This window comes from Diadema antillarum, unplaced genomic scaffold, assembly GCF_040938485.1.
Source record: "Diadema antillarum isolate AM-2024a unplaced genomic scaffold, OU_Dant_1.0 seq00000048_RagTag, whole genome shotgun sequence".
Taxonomy (NCBI): Eukaryota; Metazoa; Echinodermata; class Echinoidea; order Diadematoida; family Diadematidae; genus Diadema; species Diadema antillarum.
In genome coordinates this window covers 4002-19861 of record NW_027271157.1, presented here as the reverse complement: position 1 = coordinate 19861, position 15860 = coordinate 4002, and the positions used below count along the sequence as shown (strand labels likewise).

Sequence of the window (15860 nt, the reverse complement as noted above, 5' to 3'; positions counted from 1 at the left end):
TAGGATAGGATTAAGAGGATTATCTAATCTCATTGGAAATTAGTTTCCAGACATCTGTATCAGAGATACATGGGAGTTTAACTTAATAGGAGGTTAACCACACTTTACTTCCCATAGACAGCAAGTGTTAGAATAAACCATTTAGTATTAAACTGTTTATGTACAGTGATATTGTTGTACTGTACACATCTATCTTTTGATTGTGACAGCATTTACATGTAATTTCTCAAAATGTCTTGTGGAACTTTTTTTCCCCCCCACATTTGAACATCATCATGCACCTCAGTCAGCAAAATCTATGTAGACACTTTTCTTTTCTTCAGTTGTTGCCACCACAATGCTACACAGTGCCTTTAAAGATTTGAATGATGTGTCATTTCACATTGCCAATGTTGGCTTGCCACCTGTTGCGTTTGATGTGACATAACAATGAGTCGACCGAACCAGGGGTGAGGCGCAAGTTCAGCTCTTCCACAGTTAAATGGGGGAAACAAGAAGATAAAGAAGAAAACAACAACAAACAAACAAACCCCTCAAACACAACTGACACACGTTGCTTTTGAGAAGCAATTTAATTCTTAGCTTTATTGTATCTATGGAAGAAAGGCTCTGGATTGGTTAGCATAAAATATTGCCTTTTGTAAAATGTATAGCACTTGACATTGCCACAGGAGTTATATTTTCTCCAAGAGATTTTACTTTCTCTAAAAAAAGCATGCAGTGCTGAGAGAAAATAATGTCTCGAGGGGAAATTTTAACTCCCAAGGACTGTGAAGTATCATATTACGATAAACAAAGCAGTATTAATTAATTGTTTTTAGTCTGGTCTACAATAATGTACACTGTGTATACATGTACATTGTATACATAATACGCACACATCATGTCACTCTAACTAGCCCTGTTGGCAGCCAGTCCAATTCTGGAATGTACATGTACATCCCTCATGCATGACATCACTACGTGCTGTATGATCATTTTGATGGACTTGCTTCATCATTTGAGATGACCTATCACAGATCTTTATTTCATAATTTATCTTGCCTATTTTATATCATTGTATAGAGCCCCATCTTGAGACAATATCGTGCCCAATTTGTGACTGTACAGGTGTAACTCTGCTATCAAAACCAACTGCAACCTGTCTGTATGTACATGTAATGTCACTGGAACCAAGGGGTTGTAGTCCTCAGTGGGTTAAACGGTCTTTCAACCTTCAAGGCTTTAGCCTGAAGAATCTCTCTTGATTGATACTACTACAGTGCCCAACATTACTGGTGTCCAGGTGACGCAAGGCCACCCAAAAAATTGGTGTCACCGTGTCAGGCCACCAAATTTATATTTTGTGGCCCGATTGGGCAACTAAGATTCAGAATGGATAGTTTCTTTTACTTTCATTTTGGGCCACTACAAATGTATGTTGATATCTTTTTCAGGCCCCCACAATATCAGATATAAAGATTTTAAAGGCCCAAATGGGCAGTAGTCAAAGTATTGACCAGCACCTCAATGTTATCAGAGAAGATACCTCATTACTCTATGATTGTAAAACATTCTTGATTTCTCTGTAGAGATGCCTGACACTATCTGTATTGGTTTATTATAAACCACATACTGTAAATAGTCTGCTTTATTTGAACTGTTTGCATCACCACATGTATAATTTTATCAAGAAGGTTATGGTGCAACAGAAGTGTGAAGCCCTATCTGTACATAAGGATGCACTTTTGATACAAAAATATCTGTTTTTTCTCTTAGGAACTGAGGTGGTGAAATGTAAATGCAGAAATAAAGGTGTCAAAAGTTGACAGCTGCATCCAATAATCTTGTTTTATGCCAAATCTATTGTCATGCAAATGGCATAAAATCCTAGCACAATGCATGTTGGGTGTCATCTAGGTACTGCATAGTTTTATGCCGTGTAAAGGGGTAGAAGTTGTCTGCGTATGTTTGAGTGTAAAATAGTATGTGACGGAGGCGTGTAATTTACCTAATTCTACTGTGTGTGGGACAAGCATTAAACTACACTTGTAGGCCATTTTGGTGCAGCATGGACCGAAGATACATCAGCCGGAGAGGTAGTAGCAGTAGTCCCCGCCGCTACTTCAATGACATGCCAGTGTTGCTCGGGGGTAGTTTGGACTCAATCTATGATAGTTATCTTGATAGTGTTAAGCAGGTTCCCACTGAAGATCTGTGCCAAGATGAGGTAAGCTCAGTGTCTTTTCGGTGTAAGTGCTGGTGTAGGCGTGGTGTACAAATGTCAGTCATATGGTGTTGATGTGATGCAGAGCTGCCAAGGCTCCCTGATTCTGATAAACCCTTTGTATGCTTTGAGTGCCATTTGACACAGAAAACCCCATAGCAGTGTACATACTGTCCAAAGTCACTTGCACAGAAAGCCCCTAAGAAATGAAGACAATATTTCTTTGTGTCCTGACTTTTAAGATAGTTCCTAAAAGCCTGTCCAATGGTAATTTTCGAATTGAGATGTAGTATTTTGAATTTTAACGGAACTTTGAAAGTATCTCCTTTTGACAACTGGAGCTTCCTTGATTTTGATGTGTAATGTGTTGGTGGCCCTGTGTATTGCCTGCAGCTGTGTTGAAGTGTCACAAGGACATATACATTGTGTGCATAAATTTGTGTGTGTGTTGTGTGTTTTGGTATGTGTGTGTGTGTGTATGTGTGTGTGTGTACTGTGTATCACTATTAGTAGGTGTGCATTTGTGTACATGGTGTGTGTACTGTGTATCACTGTGTACCATAGGTGTTCTACCAAATTTGTAATTTTGGCAGGTTGTATGTCAATTAAATCAAAATGAGCTTGCTGTTCAGAGTAGATAACTTGACACAGGAAAAAGTGTCGTTGCCGGCAGCTGATAGCATTATTGATATTTCTTTGGATGTAATGAGAAAATTGAATTACCTGACATTATGTGTCTGAGTAGTTGGATGTTTTTCCATTCTGCCAGTTAGGGATAAAAATGCATAAATTCAGTGAAAAGGTTGTGATCCTGTTTAATATATTGTCCTTGTATGAAAACTACAGTTCAATCTAGGATGAATCCTTTGATTGTACAAATTGTAGATCGATGAATCTGTGGAATGGTAATTGGTTCATTATAATTGGAATGCGGTTGCAGATATTTTTCCTTTTTCTTTTTCTTTTTTTAAAACTATGAAATGACTCTGATAGCCAAAAGTCTTAAAGTAATGATACATGAATAATGGCAATTTCAAAGATTAAAATAATGTGTCAAATAAAATGCGTATCAAAACAATTCCAGCGGATCATGTGATACTCCTAAGTTATTGATTGTTTGAGATATCCAGAAAAATGTTGAAAAAAGAAGAAGAAATGAAATAGATAAGAAATGGACATTTGATGCATTCAAGATCAATATTAGAAATCAGGTAATGATAAGCCCTCCCCCCCCCCCCCCCCGAATTGTATACTGCATGAAATAAATTCACTGTGTAGCTCCAGTTTACAAGATGTCATTGTACATGTATGAGTTCGGCCCTGTGGCAGTTGCTACCATTCATAATATAATCTTTATAGTGCACAGTTTGTCAATTAATGCTAATGATTTTCCAAACGTTTGTGATCAGCCAGAAAGGAGTAGAATTCAAGGTGACAGTATATTCACAACATTTTAGCTAATCATGGTTCGATACTGTTACTATTTTTGTCCCCGCCGAACGAGTTCGAGCAGGGGACTATGAAACGGGCTCCGTACGTGTGTGTGTCCGTGTGTCTGTGTGTGTGTCCGTGCGTGTGTCTGTGCGTGTGTCCGTGTGTGTGTCCGTGTGTGATCAAAATGGTACAAAATGCTTCTCCTTCGCCATTTCTAACCCGATTTCGATTCCGTTTGCTTTATGTGATGGCACTAGGTGAGGGCTTCAAAACTTCTACACAGAATTTTGACCTTTGACTTCTTTGACCTTTGACCTTGATTTTTGACCTATATTGTACATTTTGCTACAAAATGCTACTTCCGGCGGGGACATATATTACGCACTGTGTAATTTCTACTTTTGCTTGTTTTTTTTTTCTCTCTCTCTCTCTCTTTTTTTTTTTTTTTTTTTTTTTTGGCGGCCTGACATCGATTTCTAGTGGACCCGGGTCACCAGGCCATTAGGAATCAATGTCGAGTCCTGATAATACTTTGGACTTTGCAGACATGGAAAAGATACAATTCATGATTCATGGACATTCAATTATGCCTATTTCTTTGCCAGACCGGCGGGTGTTTTGCCAATTACTTAACTGCTTTCACTGGACAAGATTTCTTTTTATCACCTCTTGGCAGGCTTCCCCTCGTCCTGGTCATGTCATAGAGATTTCCTTCGTATGTAACGGAATGGGTCAGGACACATCATAACAAGCCCCACAGACTACAGTACCTGATAGACAGCATGGCTACATCAATGCCCAAACAACTTATCTGCTTTGCCCAATTGGCACAATGCAGGGTGTATACAGTTGGTAGATTACCCGTGCCAGTTCCCAATGGCAAGTAAACTGTATTCACCACTGCTTGTGTCTCATCTGTAGACCCATGCCTTTGATTTCATGTCAGGTCCTCCCATGTACCTAGCTGCTGGTTAAAGTTTGGGTGCAGTCTTGTTTTGTTTTCAAAATAAATCTCTAATTCTACAATTCATGACAAAGTACTTTCGTTTACTCAGATGTACAACAGTGTACATGTATGTTTAAAAACATCATCATGAAATCAACACAAGATATGAAAGTTTCCATGTATTGTAGTATGGTACCACTTGATGTTGTATTGAGCCAGTTTGTTGCCAATGTCAATACAGTTACAATCTTATAACACATCCAAACACTGATGTACAGTTGTACCTTTAAAACTGAGCTCTGTACCTTGTCTAGCTGTACAAACTTGTAGTTCAAAGCTGGACAGCCTGATAGCTCTATGTGTAGTAGAGGAGGAAGTCCCATCCATATCAGAACCTGTGTAGGGTGACCAATAGGGAAGGAACAGACATACAAAATAGGATTATGTGTGCAAAAAGACATGGTCTGCACACTATGTTTCACAGGTAAACATCATTATATACCGGTACTTTGTGCTGAAAAGCCGGAGATTTTTGCGTGCATTTTAATTTCACGAATCTTGTGAGAACCGAGATACATGAAATTAAAATGCATGCAAAAGTTCTTGTCTACACTATGTGCATTGAATGCCAGTGGCAATTTGCGAAGATTTCATACTATGAAAAATGCCCATGGCTCCAATTCGCGAAAATTTCATGCCGCAAAAATGTCTTTCTTGGTCCCAGCAGGCTAATCTACAGCTTGGAGAGAGATTGCAATCAAGTTTTAAAGGGGAAGTCCACCCTTAAAATGATACTTTTTTCAGTGTGAATAGGAGCAGAAAAATTGGAAGAACAGGACAGTGAAAGTTTGAGCAAAGCCTGATCGAAACTACAAACTTATGATTATTTCGAAGCAAAGTTTTACTCAAACACAAATTGACAATTTCTCAGTGTCACATGCGAACTTGCCCCTATTTGCTTTGTAAGTTCTATAAGATTTTAAAAGAAATTTTCATTTTCTGCGGTGCTCAAGTAAGATTCAAATCTTACATGCTACCTTAATGCTATCTTTGCAAATATTTTTCAATACAACTCCTGCATGGAAAGTTATATTCTGTCATCAATAAAAAAGAAAGAATTTCTCATTCCTTGTTTTTGCCTCAATCACTTGATGAGGAATGTCCTTTTAAACTCTTACTCTTCTTGCCAAAAACTGCTTTCCATCTAAACCCTTGCTTTGTCCCTTTAATTGATATGAAATTGTGTAAAGAAGAAAGGAGAAAAAAAAGTTACCATAGTTTGGGTGTGTTATATGTTTTATAAAATTTCTGTCTTTAGTATTTAAATGGATAGATGCAGGTACTGATGTACAACATGAGTAAATGTCATGACTGAAAGTCTTTTGTAGACCATGTGTAATTGATGTAGTTTAAATTAAAAAAAAAACCCAGATAGATAGACTTTAACTTGTGTACTGGTAGTTCTGTGGCATTTCAGAAAGAGTGAAAGTGAGTTCAAGGTTTAAGGTCCCCCAATAGGTGGTGTCATAAAAATTTCTACTGGGCTTTGACAATGAGGTTATTGCACCATGTCTGCATGCAAGAGGAAAACATAGTTGTACTGTGCATGTAGTTCAGTATAATCTTATAAACCCGTCAGATTTGTTGTTCCAATTCCCTTGTCACTCAACAAATGTGCTTTTTCCCCCCATGTCTTGTCAAAAACAAGAGGTAGGAAAACACCCTTGGGTGATAAGTGATTCTTTTTTTTTAATTAACATGGAGATTTTATTATGACAAATACATTCTTGACAAGGCAATATATACACATATTTTTGCAGTCTCGTGCAATTGAAATTATAAAAGTGAATGTGTCACGTGTAATCTCAGTCACATGAAAAACAGCATTTTTAATCCTAGTTTCCTTCACAGCTGCATTCTTGTGGAACATGCTGCTAATTTGTGCTTTATATGAGTGAATGAAGGCAGAAAGGCTGTTTAAATTTAGGCTGAGTTCACTGTCACTTTCTCTTCATTGATTCTCTCATTTTTCTTTAAAGTCTGAAACTGTTTGCTGAAACTGTTTGATTTGTATATTTAAATACCTATTTTGATTTCTACACAATTCAGCTGAGTAAATGCTGTCTCCTTTTCATAGATGAGGGACTGCTTTGCAAGTGATAACAAAATGCATCTTTTGCTTCACAATGCACAGGTCTGGAAAGCCCGTCTCCATGGTTATGAGGAGGCGGCCAAACTCTTCAAGAAGCTGCCAGACGAGAAGAGCCCCGAGTTCTCCAAGTACGCGGGACTGCTCAAGAAGTTTGTCATCGACAGCAATGCGGTGGCACAGGAGAAAGGCTTGGACGCCGTCCTGGCTTACCTGGACAGTGCACATCTAGCACCAAAGTGAGACCTCTCCCTTTAACCTGTTGCCCCCCCCCCCCCAGATTTTCGATTTTCTCATTCCTGTAGACATAACATAGCATTTAGTAGACTCCTAGACATATGATGCTGTAGGTGAACATAAAAGTTCACCCCAGCTAAACAAGGAGTGTCATTCATGTGAAAATTGTTGATAATTGCAAGAATTACAAATTATTTCTGATTAAAGAGCTTGTAGATGATTCATCGCTAAACAACTGTGGGAAAGGATTTGCATTCATTGTCCCAAACAATTGAATTACTGCAAATTACATGAAATGTTTAGTCATCAGGTGGAATGGTCTTTGCTTCCCACTTCCACTATGGGGGGAAATGTGGTAATATGCCTCATTTATTCAAGAACAAGTGCCGTTGCAGTTTGCTTCCTCACAATTTAATGTCGGTATCCATGTAATCCCTTTAACGAGTGAGTGATGTAAGTCTGTATCAAGCAGCCTTTTATGTGAGCTGATACTTTGCATCGTAGGACAGTATTTGAGTAGATACTGATTTTATTTTCTTGCCTGAAGCTTATTGCAGACGTGCTTCTGTCTGTTTCCCTGCACAAGTCTTCCTAATTGTTCAGACTGTCGCTATGGTGCTTTCCCTCATCCATAAACCTCACTTCTCGTTATCATCTCCATGCGGTTCTCTTCTTCATCTCGTAGAACATTTTGTCTGTCTGTCTGTGCCTGTGTCTGTGTCTGTCTCTGATCTGTGCCTGTTTTTTCTCAATTTCACTCTCCCTCTCTGGCAATCTGTCTGTTAGTCTGTCTGTTCATCTGTTTGTTTGTTTGTTTGTCTGTCTGTATTTCTGTCTGTCTATCTATCTGTGTCTGTGTCTGTGTCTCTGTCTTTTGTCTCTGTATATTTCTCTCTCTGCCTGTTTGGCTGGCTTTGCCTGTCTACTCTTTCCTCTCCTTCTTCATACTATCTCTCCCTCTCTGTCTCTATCTCTCAATCTACAATCATCTCTCCCTCTCTCTTTAAATCTCCTTCTCTCTCCATCTCCCTTCCCCCCTTCCCTCCTTTGTCCTGCCACTGTACTGGGGTTTTCAATGTTTTCCTCAATAATGTGACCTACATCAACATTATGTGTCTTTCTTATTCACACAACACTTATGAAAAACAAAACAAAGCATCATACATTTTGATACGTCTTTCAGGACCGTTGGCGAGGTGACAGCGGGCGTGGTCGCCAAGTGTCTCAACTCCTCCCGGACGAAGACAAAAGAGAAAGGCATGGAGATCCTTATGGTTTACATTGAGCTGGAGAAGCAGGAGCAAGTGACGGTGAGGACACAAAGAAACTTCTTGGAACAAACAAACAAACAAACAAACAAACAAAGTGAACGCTCAGTGACTGTGTGCGATTGTAGCTTGTAACTGACAGAGAGATGCTGACTAATTTGATCTTGATATTTGGAGTATATTTGTTTCTCCTTCAGAGAAAAGAAAATATGTCTTCAAAATGAAATATATGATTCTTACACTCTGTCGGGCATTAAGGTGTATTACATGTATCATATTTTCAATAGGCATGTTTTTCAGAAGACTTATATATTTCTATTTTTGTGTCCTGGTAATGTGCGTAATTCAGGAACTCCACTTTCATGATATGAGGACAGGGCAATAAAGTTAAGAGCCCCATGCCAAAGAGACACGGACACTAGTTCCTGTGGATGTGAACCAGGAACCTTGTGATTAAGAGTCTGTGGGCTTATTCACTGATCTGCAATGGCTCTAAAGTGATAATGAATTCCAAATATCAATGGCCACAATTTTAGTTCACAACTATTAAAATCCACCATGGGGTCCAAATTACAGGAGGAACTTTTGAAAGGTCTCACAAACAAGCAGCCCAAGATCGTGGCGGCGTGCCTGGAGGTCCTGGCCTCGGCCGTGCGGGAGTTTGGGTCAAAGGTCATCACCCTCAAACCCGTGGTCAAGTCAGTACCAAAGATCCTGGAACACAGCGACAAGAACGTCCGTGAGAAGGCCAAGCTGCTGGCCATTGAGCTGTACCGCTGGATCGGAGCGGCCATCAAACCCAGTCTACAGAACATCAAACCAGTGCAGGTGAGGTTGCTTGACTTCCTTTTTTTCGTTCCCCTTCTTCTGATCTTGTGATCTTGTGTAAGAAAGTGCTCACGTATTTATGCCAGCCTGAATTCAGAGGCATGCGTATTTATTATTGATGCTTACACATGCTCAGCCTAGGGTTTGGGCTTGAGGAGAACCTCCTTCTAGGACAAACACATGCAGGCTCTGACCCAACGGCTTCAGCGGTCAAGTTGGACCAGGGCCTGGATCTGGACCAGGACCAGGACCAGAAGCCGGATTGGGATCAAGAGGAGTCTAAATCAAGAGACTGACCAGCCAAGTCCCTTCTAATTCTGCAGGACACTTCTTGAAAACTCCTATGTTTCTTCATATCCTGACGAGACAATATAAAACCACCCCTGTTTCAGAATTACTTTTACTATAAAATGAGATGACAGTACCCCCATGAGTATCTTCCCAGTTTTCATTTGTAGAGTGCTTGCAGCCCAGAAATGGACTCTAATTTTACTTCATTCCGTTCCTTCTTTGTCCCCCAACCCACACTCCTTCCCCCACCTTGCACCCCCACAACCCCACCCCAATCCTGACAGCTGAAAGAGTTGGAAGAAGAATTTGAGAAGCTGCCTACGAAGCCGCCAAAGCAGACCCGATTCCTCAAGTCTCAGCAGGACCTGAAGGCTAAGGCCATGGCACAGGATGATGATGATGATGAGGAAGATGAAGGTGTGTTTCTTGAAGTCAGGTTTCTTACCATCAATTTGTGTGAATACATTCTGTTTGTTTGTTTGTTTGTGTGTGTGTGTGTGTGTTTACTTGGATCACCAATCAACCAAAGCTGAAAGAGGATTTAACACTTCTTCCTCTGTGGGCTATTATCTTATAAGCTCTTCATGGTACAGTGTACCTTAGTTCATAAGAGCAGTTCCTAAGTGTCATGCCTCATATGTATTGATATTCATAAATATAAGGAGAGGGGTTCTGTACAGTGTGGATTTGAAGTGTCATGTTTGTGTCGCTGTGTGCATACCTCATGCTCCTTATCAAATCTTGTAAATGCAGACATGCAAGAACAAGTACTGACTTGAGCACTCTGTACTGCACTTTGTACAAGTGATCTTTTGTACAGTCATTTCTTCCACATGAAATACAGTGGACTCCCTTTATAACAAAGTCCTTGGGACTGGCAGGTTTCTTTTGTTATATTGAAATGTTGTTGTAACGGAACAAATAAACAATAAAAATACATACATGTACGGCTGAAAATGTTGCAGTCTGAAGTTTTACTTTGTTGTATAAACCGGAATTTCATTCGTTATATTGGGAGTGCACTGTAATGTGTCTTCATCATTTGGTCTGTATAAATTTCTGTCTGTGTGTTTATCTTTATCTGTGTATCTCCGGGTCATTTGTCTGTTTGTCTGTTTGTCTGTCTGTCTGTCTGTCTGTCTGCAGATGAAGTTGATGGAGCAGCAGCACCAGCTGTGGATCCCTACGATCTCCTGGAGGCTGTGGATATCATTGCCAAACTCCCCAAGGACTTCTATGACAACATGGTAAGTCTATACGTAGACAGCATCAAATTGCGCAAGACAGTCTCCTAATCCATCCTGTGTGTGAAGACTGCTTTATTTGATTCCACGCAAATCAATTTTCATGAAATTACATGTGCACAGAAGTATAGCAGTTACTTGTCTGTGGTGAGCATGAAATTTGACTCCACATACAGCGCAGAGGCATGTACATTGTTCACACTCGAAGGCCAGTTGTACTTTAAGGCTGTATTTTCTGTGGAGATGACATCCTGGCATCTCTTTTTGACCTTTGACCTGTTACAGGAAGCAAAGAAGTGGCAGATCAGAAAGGAGGCCCTGGAGGCTCTGCAGCCGCTGACGGCTAACCCAAAGATCGAGCCGGGCGACTTCGCCGAGCTCCTCCGGGTCCTGAAGAAGGTGAGAGGCAAACGGGAATGATGTAGAGAAAGGAAGGGTGGATTAAAGGAACCAAAAAGCAGAGGTAGAATGGAAAAGATTACGGAAAAACTTTGGAAGTTATACAGATTTTGAAGAGAGATAAAAAAAAGAAATGAAACCATCCAGTTGCTTTCATCGTGCAAAACTGAGCTGCATGCCAATGAATGGATGGTGAACACCTGGGGGGTGTTTCATGAAACTTTTTGTCGGTGATTTACACCAGCAACTATTAAAAGCTACTGAAATCCTTGCGTCTGATTGGCTGATAGCAAATTTGTCTGTGAAAACCTCCGACGAACTCGTTGATGAAACGCCCCCCTGAAGAGGAGAGAAAGAAATGACGGTAGGAAAATGAAAAAAGAAATTGAGCCATGACTTAATATAAAACAAATCAGAAGTTGCAAAGCATTCAAGAGACATACTAACCCAGATATACCAACTGGTCCTTTTATTTGTTGCAGTATTTTGCAGTTGTTTGTGCCAAAATACTGTAAGTTTGATAGAAAAGTCTGTTTTTCCCAAGTAATCTTCGTATTCAGTGTATTGCAGGATAGGTTGAAATACTGTTTTCTTTTCCAAAAATACACCTTTCTGCAGCCCTCAAAATACTGGTTATGGTTTCTCCAAGGTTGGCATCCCTGCATAACGAGAAAGAGAAGAGAGATACGGAAATAGAGACAGACAAATTAAACAGATAACTAGGACCAAAAATAAATAGAGTTGCATAGTGAGAAGTTTGAAGATAAAGCAGGCAGGTCAAGCTTTGGAAGAATAAGTAATTGTAGAAATTGAATGCAGTGACAAAATGTTAGTAGGTTGATAAATTTGCGTGACAAAAATACAGAATGCAAAGAGTAGAATGATAGAAATATAGGATAGAAGATTGTCAATGCTTTATCTCTTCTTTTGGAGCAAGTGTCAGTCATTACTGACATCTTGGTATCAGTCATCAGGGGGATGTTTCATCAACGTTTGTCAGTGCTGACAACTTGAATCACCATAGTAACAGTCAGTGACCAGAGCATCTCAGCCAATCAAAACCAAGGATTTTGCTGAAATTGTCAGCGCTGACAAACGTTGATAAAACACCCCCCTGATGCCTTGTATGCCGACATGCACCTCCTCAGGGGGGTGTTTCATCAACGCTTGTCAGCGCCGACAAAGCTCAGCAAAATCCTTGGTTTAGATTGGCTGAGATGCTCTGGTCACTGACTGTTATTATGGTGGTACAAGTTGTCAGCGCCGACAAACGTTGATGAAACACCCCCCAGGAGTGCTACAGTGTATCTTCACCAGTTGGCACAAGTGTCTGAAAGCTAATAACCAAATGAAAACCAAAGACATGAACTAATCCCCTCAATCTGGCCTTACTGTTTGACCGAGGCACATTGCCATACCTGAGTGGGCTGGCTAACTCACAAATGGGGTTAGGCTTGGAGGAATTATCTAAATGCTGATGACAAGATATGGCAAGTGGCAGCTGAGTGCCTAGGCATAGGATTATTCGTAAAGTACATGTTTGCAATTGCAATGCACAATGTCTTTCCTGACATGCCATCAGCATCTCATAACAGCTGTATGCTTTCTTTTGCAGACCATTGCCAAAGACACAAACGTGATGATCGTCGCCCTCGCTGGCAAGTGCATGGCAGGCATCGCCATTGGGATCCGCAAGAAATTTTCCCCCTATGCAGTAGCGGTAAGTGCAAGGCGCGATTCTAGAAGCGTCGTAAAATGTTTCACGCACACGAAATAGAGCTGCCCAGCATTCTTGATTCCGAAGCTCCTTGAAAATATATATATTTCTCCATGTCTTTACAGAAAAAAATTGTAAAGCCTTTCTGGTTAATTTTGTTACTATCATTTCCTATGGAGAAACATATAACACAACGGCATATCCCTGATTGCCCTGAAAGATGTGATTTCCCTGATTTTTAAATAATGTTGGGATGTTGGCAGCTCTGGAAATAAGAGTGATTCATATATTGATCTTATTAAAGGCAGTTTTGAGGAAACTGGCAGATGCTTTGCTTGAAAGACATGATGAGTTATAGGCAGTTCTGGGAAGGATGTTATAAATGTAGACAACATGAATTGTGAAGTAACAGTATCTCTGGATGCATATGCAAGTTATTTAAAAATTTGTTTGGGGACTTGCCCTTTGTTTCTTTGTGCGAACGTCTTACTCATCACCGTGATGACAAAAGCTACGAGTAAATTTAAATGTCAAGGTGAAATGATAATATTGACTTCAATCTTCACTTCTCCTCTTCAGTGTATATCGACCATCCTGGATAAGTTCAAAGAAAAGAAGCCCAACGTTGTAGCCGCCATGCGAGAAGCAATAGATGCCATTTATCCCTCGGTAAGTTTGCGAGCCTCTTGCCCCCAGCTACACAGTCCCGAATTGGCTGAACTCCCACAATGCAATGGGAGTTATGATATCTTCCATGAATGATGTAGTATGCTTGTTACTCTTTTTAAAAGTCACCACCAAGCATTGTGTATTTGTGTTGAGTGTAGCTATATGGCTTTGGATCTGTGGGGCATGTTTTTTGATGGGAGAGAATTACCTGTCGAAACAAAGTGGAAATTTATTTCAAGGGAGGTGACAGTCCCATTCAGTGTACACAATCTGTACAGGATGTAATGGAAGAATACAGTGGACTCCTGTTATAACGAAGTCCCCAGGACTGGCAGTTTTGTTATATCAAAATTCCGTTATAACCGAACAAGTAAATGATAATATAACAAAGGGAGGATAATGTTGTGGCCTGAACCTCTATTTCGTTGTAACCGGAATTTCGTTATAACCGTGTTCGTCATAACGGGAGTGCACTGTAGTGCCTTTCACGCCAGGGCAAGAGATTGATATTATGTTGGTAATGTTTCGAAGTTAGAAATCAAAGTATTCACAATGTGTAAGATTCAGTATAGCTTCAGATAGCAGTGCTCCACAGTACTAGTATTCAGGAGTCTATTCACATTGTAACCGCAGTAAGAAAAGAGCAAGGTATTTCGGGTTTTGAATATGAGTTCGTGTAATGACAGTTAAACAGAAATTATTGTTATATATTTTTTTCTTATTAATATTCCATTGGCTTGTAAATTACATTGTTTTTAAAAGTGTTCATTTGAGCAGGGCATTGTAATTATTCATACTTATCCTAGATAAATATGAAGGAAATTACCACAAATTTCATTTTCTCTTCACCCTTAAAGGGGATGGCTAGTAACCAATCAATGGGAATCAGTGGGAATGCTGAGAGATGATTGTTCCAATCCTTGTGGGATTCATTTAAGAGTACATTATATATCTACTGTTGTGTGAAAATTATTTGCTTCAGAACGGTCTCATATTCAAGTAATGTGCAGATTAATGCCCCGTCACTGACCAGGCATGCTAACCTGGAAATATTAAACTGCACATTACTTGAATATGAGACCATTCTGAAGCAAATAATTTTCACACAACAATAGATGTATAATGTACTCTTGAATGAATCCCACAAGGATTGGAACAATCATCCTCCAGCATTCCCACTGATCAGTTACTAGCCATCCCCTTTAATATGTTTCTAACAGGAAAATGATTTTCTTGACTCTTGCTTCTTATGTCTGTCTGAAAGAAAAAGAAAAAAAAAAACGACTTTGCGCTTGTAAATGGAACAAAATGCTGTTTTATGACCCTGCAGACGACACTGCAAAACATCATGGAGGACGTTCTAGCTGCCATGGAGAACAAGAACCCCAACATCAGGGCGGAGACCACCCTCTTCTTAGGCAGGGCGTTCCGGCAGTGCACCCCGGCCACCTTACCCAAGGCTGCCCTCAAGCCACTCTGCACATCGCTTGTCAAGGCAAGGGACTTTATTTTTTTGTAGTAACAGCTGCAATATCTGCCCCCTTCTCTCTCTCTCTCTCTCTCTGTTGTGTTTTTCTCTTTCTCATTTTTACTCTCTCTCTCCTACCTCTCCACTGTGTCTCTTTTCTCTGTTTGTCTCTTTAACATCTTGGCTTGTCTGTCTCCCTGTCTGTCTCTATCTATCTGAGTCTGTATTCATCAGTCTGTGTGACTCTTCCTTTATTTGTGCGTGTCTCATGTTTCAGTGATATTCATCTTTGTCTCTCTCTCTCTGACTATCTATCCATCTCTTTTACACTCTGTGTTTGTCTATTTTTACCTCCTGTCTCCATCGGTTGTGTCACATACTTTGTCTGTCTTTCTGTTTGTCTCATTTACCCTTTGCCTGTCTATGTCACTCTCTGTAATTCTCCCTTTGTGTGTGTGTCCTACATTTTGTCTCTGTTTGTCTGTCTGTCTGTCTGTCCGTCTCTGTCTGTCTCTCATTTACTCTGAACACTCTATTTCTGTTGTCTATGTCCGTCTTTCCTGTGATGTGTCTTCTGTCTCTCCCCTTCTCTCTTTCTGTCTGTTTCTTTCTTTGTTTCTGTGTTTCTGTTGAAGATGTTCTAAACGTGATTCCATTTTTAATAGCTCCCTATTTTCTTATTCTATTCCTTTCAAAAAAAAAAAAAAGGGGAAATGAATCTCATGTCCATCTGAATGTGTATTCAAATATATACTCACATGTACACCCTGTATTTAAGTGATTATGAAATTTGAATTAGACATATTAAGATCACGGATATGCCAAATTCATTCTAACTAAATCTTCCTCTAACTAAAAATAGTTTCTATTTGAGTACTAGAAGTATTCGATGAATGAGTTTGAAGTTTGTCTTGTTGACCCTTGACCTGCTAGAAACTGGCTGACACGACGGCAGACGTGAGAGAAGCTGCCTCCGAGGCCCTGGGGACGGCACTGAGAGTAGT

General features: G+C 40.0%; 1 protein-coding gene across 1 annotated transcript; it reads left to right on the top strand.

Moving 5' to 3' along the window:
* The first annotated feature begins 2050 nt into the window (after positions 1-2050).
* LOC139725520 (cytoskeleton-associated protein 5-A-like) lies at positions 2051-15500 on the top strand. Its single transcript, XM_071636604.1, has 11 exons — positions 2051-2209; positions 6781-6974; positions 8156-8282; positions 8817-9068; positions 9644-9776; positions 10506-10606; positions 10889-11002; positions 12618-12722; positions 13299-13388; positions 14719-14883; positions 15492-15500. Exons 1-11 carry the CDS (start codon positions 2051-2053, stop codon positions 15498-15500), a joined length of 1449 nt encoding a protein of 482 aa, XP_071492705.1.
* Positions 15501-15860: the final 360 nt, after the last annotated feature.